The 13,059-nt window shown below is 44.1% G+C and overlaps 1 protein-coding gene across 1 annotated transcript; it reads left to right on the top strand.

Annotated features, from left to right (window-relative positions):
• Nucleotides 1–10,482: 10,482 nt before the first annotated feature.
• LOC137651568 (uncharacterized) lies at nt 10,483–10,842 on the top strand. The gene has a single exon (XM_068384796.1). The coding sequence runs from the start codon at nt 10,483–10,485 to the stop codon at nt 10,840–10,842; it is 360 nt and encodes a 119-aa protein (XP_068240897.1).
• Nucleotides 10,843–13,059: the final 2,217 nt, after the last annotated feature.

Here is a 13,059-nt window from a genome sequence, read left to right as displayed (position 1 = left end):
TAAGCCAGTGTAGATAGCCTTAAAATGACAAAGCTGAAGTCAACTATTGTTTAGGTCTCTGGATAGAGAACGCTTTCCTATTAGAGTGAAGGTTCATGAACTGAATCACAAAATACTTGGAAGGTGCTGTGCCCTTGAGTGTAAGCTCTTCTATCCTCTCCTGTTGATCTTTGCTGCCGTGGTAGAGAGACTTACCCGGACCAAGGTCCCGCATATCTTTAGCAAACGTTAGATTCTCCACACAAAATATCTGGAGCACAAAATAAAAATAGAAAAGGCATAAAGTAATCAGCAATTCAGGCATACAAGAGTGGCCATGTATAATTTCTAGAGTAGCAGACTTGAGTTGTAGTAGAGAGAAAATTTAATGTATATGAATACTTAGGGGTATAATATTGAATACAAAAAAAATAAGATATCTCAAGACACTTGTTCAACCCTTTTACCCCAAAGGACGCACTGGTACGTTTCACAAAACTCATCTCTTTACTCCCGTGGACGTACCGGTACGTCTTGGCAAAAAACTGTTATTTTTATTTTTTTTTTCATAATTTTGATAATTTTTTGAGAAACTTCAGGCATGTTCCAAGAGAATGAGACCAACCTAACCTCTCTATGATGAAAATTAAAGCTGTTAGAGCAATTTTGAAAAAAATGTACTGCAAAATGTTCTTGAGAAAAATAACCCCTCGGGGTTAAGGGCTGGAAAGTTCCAAATAGCCTGGGGGTAAAAGGGTTAAGGAAAACACATAAGTCAAACTTCCTCTGTTGTGACGCCATGAAGAACACAAAAAAACGTGTACATAATAACAAACCGTGAAAAAGAAGAGTGAAAAAAAAAATTCTTCAAAAAAAAAAAAAAAAAAAAAAAAAAGTAATTTGTCCTTAAAACAGTGGATGTTGCTATTAATATGTAAGTATCCTACAGCAATATATTTGTTTATTCTCATCTATGATATTGATATCTGGAAAATACTCAGTTAACTAACTTGCAAAGTGTAAAATATAGACTGAGCGTTGCAGATAAAGAAGAGCAAGAACATGATATTGAACTGAGGGTAATTCTATGCAATAGCTCTTTCAGCAAGTTATCAAATTTAGGTACTTTTACTAAAAAGAGGAAATTCCAAGGTTTTGTTTGATATATAAATCCGAGCGGGGTGTGGAAATTCTTTCCACGCTTTATTTTAGTCACCCTCGTTATTCCATTCTTTATTTTTTGTTTGTTATTTTATGGGTTTTACGCATCTCGTTTTTCTTTTGTTTCCATCATTCCACTGTAATGCTTTACCTTTCATCACCTCATTCCTCTGTATATGATTTTATCTCATTTCGTGAGCTCACAGTACATTGCTTGATGATGCAACCGACCTTCGACAATTTATGAAAACAGCGCTTGGTTGCTTTCTGTTCCAAATGCTCTTGAAGCTTTGGATGTTTAACCACAATTGGTTTTTATTTAAGTAACTCTTTAATTTACGTAACTCATTGATCTTAACTTATTGCTATTTACATCTCGTTACCTATTTATAAGTCTATTTAGCTAGGATTATTTCCTGTGTTATTGAACATCACTAAACGCCGCTCAATTTTTTTGTATATATATTAATTTTTATAATCCAGACAGTAGGATTTCTTTATAATCCCTTTCCCCTGGAGTTTCAAGAATGATCCTTGTATTTGTAAAATGCATCCTTCAGTGAACCACGTACTCATGGAAATTGGAAGAAGAACCACTCGACCGGGTTAAACCAGCTCAGCAGCGGCAGGTAGGAGCGTGCGAGCGGCCCACTTAAAAAACAGGAAGCGTGGTAGACTGATGTAGGCATAGCCCCTACAACTTGGACGCCACTTCAACTTAGGCGTCGCTTCAGCTACCTGTTGGTCAAACAGTTACTAACTAACGGTATGCCTTGCTTTGAACCATTATTCAGATGATGGCTGACAAAGACCAAACACGTCAGTGCAGAACTGGAGATGCACCATGTTCTTAACGATTTACAAGATGCTTCCACTACGTCTACAATCAACCACCAAGAGCGTGAGTACTAATTAACAGTGGTCCACCTTGGCCAAGGAACTGTCTCCACTTTTTTTTTCTAGCCTTTATTTGATGACGTGCACATTTAGCTAGGAAGTCATGTTCAAACTGTCTGGTTTAATAATTCATGGCGTTTCTGTTACTATAAGTTGTGTTCCCGTTAACCTCTATCAAGTTTGAATATTTTTGCCCGAAAGGAATGTGTTCAAAGTATTGAGTAAACCTTTTGGTATTATCTCAGTCTCCATTTTTACTTTCATTGGTTGATGTGACGGGCCGAGAGAGGAGTTGTGAAATCAAAGGCAGATTGGAAACGACTGAGTTATATTGTTGTGGAACACTCTCCTTATATACAAAACCTCAAGGCAACAGGACATGACAAGTTCACTAGACAGACAAAATCACAGAGGAAAAACCAGACTTGAATTTTCATGTTTGTTTTAGTGCGAGGGAAGAGCGAAGATACAGCCATAATATATACAAAAGGAATTATGTACAATTGTGTGAAAAACGGTTGGTACATGGCTCCCCCCTAAATATGACATACTGTACATGTTAAATAGGGCGCCCTGATCTAGAGAGGCGAACTGTAGGCGGGTCATCTGGCAGAAGATAAGCAGGTTTTAGACGATCAATGGAGACCCAGTCTTCTTTGCCCCGAATGTTTAGGAGGAATGCTTTCGGACTGCGTCGGATCACAAGGTAAGGTCCCGTGTAAGGGGGCGTTAACGGTGGCTTGCTGGTGTCGTTGCGCAGGAAGACGTGCGTTGCAGAGTGCAAGTCCGTTGGTATGTGATGCTTCGCTGGGGGCTTGTAAGTCTGGCGGCACGGAGTAAATTTTCCCACGACGTGACGTATGCGCTGGAGATCGTCGGAGGAGGTTATAGAAGGAAAAAACTCGGCAGGGACGACCAACGGGTCGCCATACACCATTTCGGCTGCTGAGACGTCGAGGGCGTCTTGAGGAGTGGTCCTTAGTCCAAGGAGGACCCAGAGAAGCTGAGTGAACCAGTTGCAATCCTTGCAGCGAGACATCAAAGCTGCTTTGAGGGTGCGATGAAAACGTTCAACCATTCCATTGGCAGCGGGGTTGTAGGCCGTTGTGTGATGTAGGGTGATGCCCAGGAGATTCGCTAATGACGTCCATAATTGAGAGGTGAAAGTGGTTCCCCTGTTAGAAGTAATATGCTCAGGGATACCGAATCTTGAAATCCATCCAGAGAGTAAGGCAGATGTACATGAGGCGGACGTTGCAGTTTCCATGGGAATGGCTTCAGGCCAACGAGTGGAGCGGTCGATGACGGTAAACAGGTAACGATGTCCTTGTGATGTAGGTAGGGGGCCTACAACGTCGACGTGAATGTGTGCGAAACGACGCTGAGGTTGAGGAAAGGTGCCCACTCCTGAATCCGTGTGTCGATGTACTTTGGAAGTTTGGCAAGAAGTACAGGAACGGACCCAATCCTTAGCATCCTTAGAAATGCCGTGCCAAATGAACTTTGCCTTCAGCAGCTGTGCAGTAGAACGGCACGGGGGATGTGAAAGGCCGTGGATGAAATCAAACACCTGTCGGCGCATGGGAGCAGGAATCCAAGGTCGCGGTCTACCAGTACTGACGTCACAGAGGAGGGTGGTGTTGGAGTTTTCGAGGGGAAAATCCTCCCAACGGAGGGACGTGCAGGATGTCCTACAAGCTTTATACTCTGGATCCTGTCGCTGGGCTTCAGCCAGGGCGTTGTAATCCAATCCCAGTTGAACGGCAGCCTACGTGTTTCTTGACAGGGAATCGGCAACGGGATTCATTTTCCCAGGGACGTATTGGAGGGTGCAATTGTATTCAGCCACGGCGGAGAGATGTCGGCGTTGACGGGCGGACCAGGCGTCAGACTGTCGAGTGAAGGCGTGCACCAGAGGCATGTGGTCTGTGCGAATGACGAAGGGCGTACCTTCTAAGAAATGGCGAAAGTGACGGACAGCCTAGGTGCACCGCCAGCAATTCTCAATCGAAGGTAGAATAACCCGATTCTGCCTTGGACAGTTTTCTGCTGAAGAAGGCCAATGGGCGGGGCGAGCCTTTGACCACCTGCTCGAGTACTGCACCAATAGCGACGTCGCTGGCATCGGTGGAGAGAAGGAGAGGGGCGTGTTTGATAGGAAAAGTGAGAGCCGCAGCAGTTGATAGGGCCTTCTTTGCATTGCAGAAGGCAGGTTCTTGAAGGGGACCCCACTTCAAGTCCTTTGGCTTGCCCTTTAGGGAGGCGTAGAGGGGAGCAAGAGTGGCGGCAATGGCTGGCAGAAAGCGGTGATAATAGTTGATCATGCCCAAGAATTCCTGCAGAGCTTTGACGGTTGAGGGCGTGGGGAAATTCTGAACGGCTGCTACCTTCTCAGGGAGGGGATGGACTCCTTCAGGAGTGATACGGTGCCCTAAGAACGACACTTTGTTGGCGCCAAAGGTACACTTGTCGTACCGGACTACAAGGCCGTTTTGTTGCAGGCGGTCGAGCACGATGCGCAGGTGACGGAGGTGTTCCTCTTTTGAGGAGGAGAACACAAGTATGTTGTCCACATAACATACACAGAAAGGGAGGTCCCCTAAGATGCCATCCATGAGACGTTGAAACGTTGCCCCAGCATTACGAAGGCCAAAACAGGAGTAATTGAAGATGTATGTGCCAAACGGAGTGGTGATGGCGGTCTTGGGGATGTCTTCTGGGTTCATAGGCACCTGATAATACCCCTTCAGGAGGTCGAGCGTAGAGAAAACCTTTGTTTTGTGCAGGTAGGAGGTTACATCGGCAATGTTTGGGAGGGGGTAGTGATCCGGTTCTGTTTGCATGTTCAGGCGCCTGTAATCCCCGCACGGACGGAGGGAGCCGTCTTTCTTCAGAACGATGTGTAAGGGTGACGACCATGGGCTGGAGGCCTTTTGGCAAAGGCCCATTTTCTCCATTTCGGCGAACGTCTGTTTGGCGGCTGCCAATCGTTCCGGTGCCAGACGTCTGAATTTTGCGAAGACTGGGGGTCCCGTCGTCTTGATATGGTGATAAATACCGTGCTTAGCAGGAACCGTGGGCGTTTGGCGAAGTTCTGGACGGAAAACTTCCGGGTATGACGTGAGGAGGTGGGCGTAGGCATCCGTGGGTGCGCTGATGTGGAGAGAGAGGTTAGAGGGGGCGGGTTGAAGAGGTGTCGACAAGTACGAGTCCGCGTTGACCAATCGTCGGTGGGCGACATCGACCAGAAGGTGGAAATGAGAGAGGAAATCCGCACCGAGGATTGGCATTGTGACGTCAGCAATGAGAAACTTCCAATTGAATTTACTGTTTCCGAACGATAATGTGAGGCTCTCGTAACCGTAGGTGGGTATCGCCGATCCGTTGGCAGCTACCAAGCGGACGTCGGCAGATGTAGACAGACTACGTTGTGCCTTGAAAAGTTTCCTTGGCAAAAGAGAACGACAAGCACCCGTGTCTACCAAAAATCGTACGCCCGTTCCTGCATCCTGTAAAAAGAAAAGATTAGAAACATGGGAGGCCACCGCCACAAGCGATGGCCTACTTACACATTTTTTGGCTACTGACAATCTTTGGCACATTTCTTCGCGGTTGCCCCAAATCTGAAGTGGTAGTAGCAAAACTGAGGTGGATGGGAGGTAGTAAGTGGCTGTAGAAGTCGTTCGTTGGGGCGCGAGCGATTGGTGGGTGGTGGGCGGCTTTGTCACCGCTTCGGCACGTCACGGGGTAGGCGTGTATGTCCTACGGCATTCATGTCAGCTTCGGTGTACGTTGAATAGGCATCCTCGTTGTCAGGGGTGGAGGCGTTGATGGAGGTCTTGAAGTGGCTGTCCATAAGGGCGTCGGCTTTGGTCATCAAGTCCTTTATGGGTAAACTATCGACATCGGGTATGGCAGCGCGCACAGGTTCAGGTAAATGGCGTATCCAAAGGGCACGGAGTAGGTTCACCTCACGAGGAGAGCCGTCTGCGGCAGGTTGAAGGCGAGCGATACTGGTCATTTCCCTGAGGGCAAGCGAAGCCCTTTGGTCCCCCAACGGTTGTTGCGAGAGCTGAAAAAGCTTTGCTATACTGGCGGCTGGCGACGGCGAGTACTGTTGCAGAAGGTATGATTTGAGGTCGTCATACGCTATTGGGGTGTCTCCTTGTTCACAAAGCCAGTCGGATATTTCTGGGAAGGTGTCCTCGGGTATCGCCGCGAGAACATAATCCGCTTTGGTGGTTGAGCGAGTCACGCCCCTGATACGAAACTGGACTTCTGCGCGCTGAAACCAAGCAAACGCCTCTCCGCTGGCAAAAGATGAAAGTTTGAATGGAGTGGCCGTAGCACCAACTGCCGTAGAGTCCGTCATAGTACCAACGATGGAGGGGCGAGGGGGTGGGGGTGGAAGGCGGTGGAAGCGAGTCGACTTCCTGGGTCACCAATGTGACGGGCCGAGAGAGGAGTTGTGAAATCAAAGGCAGATTGGAAACGACTGAGTTATATTGTTGTGGAACACTCTCCTTATATACAAATCCTCAAGGCAACACGACATGACAAGTTCACAAGACAGACAAAATCACAAAGGAAAAACCAGAATTGAATTTTCATGTTCGTTTTAGTGCGAGGGAAGAGCGAAGATACAACCATAATACATACAAAAGGAATTATGTACAATTGTGTGAAACACGGTTGGTACATTGATTAGTTATTTGATTATTGATTTACAATTAAATTGATTAGACCATTTTCTTGGCATTTTTTCATATGCCATGCGGTCTTTATTCAAATTTCAAGTGGGTAGCTTTGCTGGTTTTTCCTGTGTCATTTAGGTGAAAATTCTGTGGTACTTTATGAAAATAAACGCCATTTTTAGGTTAAAATTATTAACTGTTTTCAACTTGACCTTTACAATTCGAAATGACTAAATGAGTTATCTCATGAGGTGAGATATGACTTAAGGGTAGGTTTATATTTACGTCAATGTGAAGCTATCGGTGTCAATTCTTTATTGTAATGTTCTACAGTATTATCTCACAGTGGTCGTTAGGACGTTTTGACTTTTACAGTACTGGTCCCCCTAACTCTTTGTGAAACTGTCGTTAACGTAACTGATTTAGTCCAACCACACTTGATTGTTATTTACTATTCTGCACCCTGGAGTAGCATCTGAACATCAAGGTGATATTGTTGCCGATAGTCCCGGTATAGAATAATCTTTGGACTTAAACGTGTGTAAGGAAAGCAAACCGTCTTCGTTGCGGTTCTCTAGTTTGTCAAGTGTGAGAGTGTTGGCCCTCTATTCTTCAGGCTCGGGCCCGGAAATCAGAAACGGGGAGGCCTTTCCCGGAATTATTTCCCACACTTAAATAAATATCATTGGTCCTTCGAACCGGATCTGACACCATTGATTTGTGGAATAATGAGATTTCAAACATTATAAATTCATTTGTAGCGTTTTCACTACATAAACATCACCCAGCTAAGTCAAACCTCAAAACCTCACACATTAGCATATTTGTAGAATGATCAAGCCCAGGCTTTGATAGGTAATGAGATGTGCAGCGTTTTAGGATGTAATTTAAGGTAGCCTTAGACGAATAAAGGCACCTGTGTAACCAAGCATTTTAGCCAGAAAGTTCTACCCTGAGGAGAACTCAGGTTTTATTTTAAGGGCACCTGTGTAACCAAGCGTTTTAGCCAGAAAGTTCTACTCTGAGGAGAACTCAAGTTTTATTTTATTTGTTCAGATCATCGGTATATGTTTCACATCTATCGTATGTACCGTGAGCTTTGGAGCAGCTATTTTGATCTGTTAATTTTTTCCCCTTAACCATTAATTTTTTTATCGCTTTGGTTTACTGTTCCTCGTTATAGTTAGGCTACCTTTATCCTTGTCCTTTGCACCTCTCCCGGTGACCGTTTGTGTGTAACATTCTCTGTGTCGTGTGTTATTTAAGTTTGACTTTGTTTCTCTACATATTTTTTATTATTTTTTTGGACCTTCCGTGCCATCGTACATGTGGTCTTCCCAAAATGATGGCTAAGGACAGTCACATCAAACTCCCCCAGCAGGCTGTGGAGATGCCGGCTACTTTAGACCTTAATGCTTGTGTTGAAGAACAAACGCAGGAGATCAGATTTATTTATGAAGAGGCAAACATAACTCTAAAAGCTGTTTCCTCAATAGATTTTACCTCTGCACCCCCTGAGGGCTTAGAGCACTCTAAAAACAAAGTAGGTAGAGTTCTTGCGGAACTTAGGGACTTTAAAACTTTGTGGAAACCTCATTGGAACAACCCCACTGTCCTGTCTAGTTATACCAATCTTGTCAGTTTGTTAACTGACGCAGAAAAGATGCACCTTCAACTTGTAACACAGGGTAAAATCAACTATTAAAAATCCACCTCAAGCGCCTAACGCTAACCCTCAGTTTGTATGCGTCTCAGTCGCTGCAGATCCTGATCCCCCTCCATTCGATGGTCGTAGAGATTGTTAATCCGGCTGGTGGAGTTTGTTTCGCCAGACGGTACATGAAAACCCCAAGTACTCTCCCACAGAAAAATATAACATTTTGTTGCGTACTCTTGAGGGACAATGCGTAAACTTCTCGGTAACCAAGTGTGGACAGAGGGTCTGTATGGAAGATCGATACCCAGTCTTAAGCGAGAGTATGAGTCCCCTGTTTTGATTATACACCTCCTGATGAAAAATTTTCATAAAACATCCTCCCCTAATGATGATAGCACTGATCTAAGTTGTTTCCTCTTAAAATGGGACAACACAGAAGCTAAATATGTACAACTTACTGGGTCGTCTTTACCAGAGGTAATGTTAGAGCATGTTTTCACTAGTAAACTCAGACCCTTCCACCTAGGAATAGTTTACCAATATTACAATCGAGAGGAAGTAACCTTGGCCAAAATGAAAAGGGCCCTGTACGTTCATACTCGCACGAAGGAAATGATGAAGCTCATGATCAGCCCGGACGACGGCCCCAAACCTAATACCTATGATAAACCCGCGCAACCCAACCGTTACGGAAACTCATGCTCTTACGGTAAATCACTTAACCAGCCTAGACCCCCTTCCGCCAACGTGAACAATCATGTACCTAAACTTAAAGTTAATAATGGGCCCGTCCGGTCCGTGGATGTACAAACGACTCCTAGTCGATCAAATGGATGGCCTATAGCTGGCCCCAGTAATAGGACAGCTAGAGGTAAATGTATTTTTTGTGGTAATAGTGACCACGTGCAATCCAAATGTCCCCATTTCCCTGATTCAAGAAGTAGAATATCAAAGTTGCGAGAAATGAATCGTTGCACAAAATTTGTTTCCACTCAACACTTTGCCAGCAATTAATTGCAATGCAACCATTGCTTGCCTGAACTGTCAGCAGGGTCCTAAATTGCCTGTAAGCCCAAATATCCTTGCAGTATCCAACCACTACATCCAACCCATTAGTGGGTTTGATAATAACACCTCTAACTCCCAACCCCTTAGACCTCCAATTAATAACCCCCCTTCCATGCAACCCATTAGACCTCCCATTAATAACCCTCTTGACACACAACCCCTTATCCCTCCAAGTATCAATACCCCTGCGGTAAACCTCAATCACATTGCTTGTATCCTCAACAACACCGCAAGTGTTGAGCCTAATGACCTCGCCTGAATTGCATTACTGACTTTCACTGCCGATTTGGTCTCTCGTAAATTTAAACACTCCACAAGAGTTTTTCTAGATTGTGGTGCAGAACGTACTTTTGTGCACCCAAATGTTGTTAAATCAATAAATATTAACCTGTTGGACAGATGGTGTTCCAGCTTAACTCATTTAATTGTACCGAACCCCCTAACAGTTCTGATCCAGTACAATTTAATATGAAAATCGGCAGCCGGAGACATAAGATTGTGGCTATTGTTAGTGCCAATGTAGGTAAACGCATCAATACGCCTGGTTACACCCGTACTGTCCGTACACTAGAAGCTAATGGAATTCGTCTCGCGGATCAATGTACCGATGATAATGCTGCCAGTATTGAGATCATTCTCTGTGCCAATTACCTTCTCAGGCTCCTCAAGCGTACCCATAATATCTAAGGTGTAAACCTGTTTAGCACTTCCTCTGTCTACGTGGTATGGGGATAGTCGCCTGATTGGTCACGTCCTGTGGTGAACCTAAGAAATGTCAGCGCAGTCACAATTACCATTAACCGAAATGATGCTGACTCGCCTATGACTATAAACCCGCCTCTTGAAAACCTTTGGAAACTTGACAACATTGGTATCACTAAAGAACCTTTCAGCCATCTTGAAGAGAAAGCAGTTGATCTCTTCAAGAGAACTACTCAATACAAAACCGGAAAGTATGTTGTTCAGCTACCTTTCAAGAGTGATAAGCATCCCACTTCAAATTATGCTAGAGCCTTTGCCCAACTCATGTCAGTCAAAAAATTAAAGAACCCCCAATTGGTTACTGATTACCGTAAGATTCTGGATGAGTATCTTGAAGAAAATTTTATTGAGCCTGTCCTCTTAGGCACCCCTGTTGATGGAAAAGTACATTATTTATCGCATCACCCAGCAGTTAAGAATTCAGCCACCACCCTTATACGTATTGTCTTTAACGCTTCATCCAGGTCGAACCCAAATTCTCTTTCTCTGAACGATTCTCTGTACACAGGACCCAATCTTGCATCGAAGATTCAATCAATGATTTTAATGTACCGCGAGAAGCCCTTTGGTTCAACTGTAGATATTTCCAAGGCATTCCTTTGCATAGAGATTGTCCCAGAATAGAGAGACTTCTGTTGCTTCCTTTCCTTTGAAGATCCAGAAATGACAAGGATCATCGCATATCGATTTAAAGTCGTTTTGTTTGGCACCACCTCGAGCCTCTACTTGCTTAACCAAACTCTGCAACATCATTTGGACAGTCAGTCCAGTAGATTAGCATCGACACTCAAAACAAGTTTCTATATTGATAACTTTCAACGCTGTTATGTCGACCCCAAGGACATTCTGAGTGAGAGGCCCCTCAATCAGGCACTTATGTTAAAGGCTAACATGCCGTTAGCCAAATGGACGACTTATGCCCCTCTTAACAGCGATTTCACAGAAAGAGGCATTCATGATTACCTTGGTCTTGAATGGGATACTGTTAATGATACCTTGAATGTTAAATTAAACCCTGAATTAAAGATAAGTCATTCCCATATCAACACTTAAAGAAGGTCGTGTCCTTGTTCTCTTTTATTTAAGACCCTATTTGTCTTATTTTGCCTGTTACAATTCTAGCCAAACTCTTCATTCAAAAACTGTGGATGACTAACAAGGGCTAGGACACCCCTATTGACCGTGAGCAAGTTCAAGGAGTATTATCATCAAAAGTTACAAAGGTCTTGAATAAATTAAAGTCCCTCATAATGTGCATGATGGCGGTCAACTAGCATTGCACATTTTTGCCGATGCTTCCAAGCTTGCTTTGGGAGTAGCTACTTACATAGTCACACAGGAAGGTAATTCTCGCCTTCTCACGGCTAAAGCCCGAGTCATCCCAAAGGGTATGTTGGAAATGGATGAAAGCTCAACCATTCCCAAACTTGAGGTTACTGCTCTCTTACTGGACTGTCGTTTAGCCAAACACTTGTTAGAACTGCGTCCTGGCATATACGCTTCGGTCACTGTTTGGTCCGACGCTTCAACTGCCCTCCAGTGGGTAACATAATTCTTAAAGTAACTCCTTTTACGTCCTTAACCATGTGGAGGAAATAATCAACATTAAATTAACTTTTAATCTTAACATGAAGCATGTTTCCACTACTAGTAATCCTGCGGACCTGCCATTGCTTGGTGACGCTGTCAAGCATATTCTTATGAATAAATTTTGGCTACAAGGCCCTTCTTGGCTCAGTAACCCTTCAGAGTACCCCGATCAAAGCAGGTTCTCTATTAACCCGGAGATATATGCATGCCCTATTCGGCTCAATCCCCCCGGAGTATGACTGTTTGATCATTACAGCTCCCTTGACGACGTGATCAAGTGCTACACTGCACTCCTTCGTTTAATTCCCCAATGGATACAGCCCTTGTCACAACGTTGCCCTAATCTAACCAATAAATTCAACCTTCCACCCTTAACAGTCATGTTGAAATGTTCCCAGGTCCAAAGTTATCCTAACATTCTGAAGCAAGTGCAAGGTGAAGATGTTCGTCTCAATTCAGACGAACGAGCTTTCATCGGCTAACGTAAACCTTACTTTGTTAACCAAGGTCTTCTCAAAGCTATTTCCCATCTCAGTAATACCCCCGTGGAATTAGATTATGTAGATCCCATTTTGCTGGAACATCATTGTGCCCTTTGGACACTTATCGTCAGACATTGGCATGAACGTTTAATGCACTGTAATACTTCAACAATCCTTGTTGAATTATGTAAACAATTTTAGGTTCCTCAAATGCTGGAGCAAATCTAGAAAATTTTGTGCGGTTGCATCCATTACCGGAAGGTGCAAGCTGCCCCGTACCCAATGCCTCCATTAGCCCAGTATCATCACAATCGCCTCATTTCAAGAGTGCCCTTCCGAGTAACTGGCTTAGATTTCACTGGAGCTTTTAAGGTATACAATTCACAAGTAGATTTTGTTTACATATTGCTTTTTACCTGCGCAGCAAACAGAGCCGTAGCTCTAGAAGTCACAACTTCGTTAACGGTCATCGAATTGATGCAAGTAGTACGAAGATTTGCTGCTCGATTCGATATGCCACACTGTATCGTTTCTGAAATGCTTCCACTTTTCAAGCTGGTCAAACTCTTCTAACTGAACTTATGCAACACCCTGTAATTGATAAGGTTTAAATCTCCCCATAACATGACATGGAAATTCAACACTCCCCGTGCCCCTTGGCAGGGAGGTTTTTATGAAAGGCTAATAGGCTTCACCAAACGTAATTTAACCCTGGAACGGTACTGTGGGTCGTCCGCAACCCCGAGCGTAAAAAAAAAAAGATGTTTTT

The sequence above is a fragment of the Palaemon carinicauda genome, chromosome 13 (assembly GCF_036898095.1).
Source record: "Palaemon carinicauda isolate YSFRI2023 chromosome 13, ASM3689809v2, whole genome shotgun sequence".
NCBI classification, from domain to species: Eukaryota; Metazoa; Arthropoda; class Malacostraca; order Decapoda; family Palaemonidae; genus Palaemon; species Palaemon carinicauda.
This window is presented reverse-complemented; position numbering and strand designations above follow the sequence as displayed.

Coding starts and splice junctions, on each gene's coding strand:
- LOC137651568 (XM_068384796.1), top strand. CDS start 10,483: ATGTCAGTCAAAAAATTAAAGAACCCCCAATTGGTTACTGATTACCGT.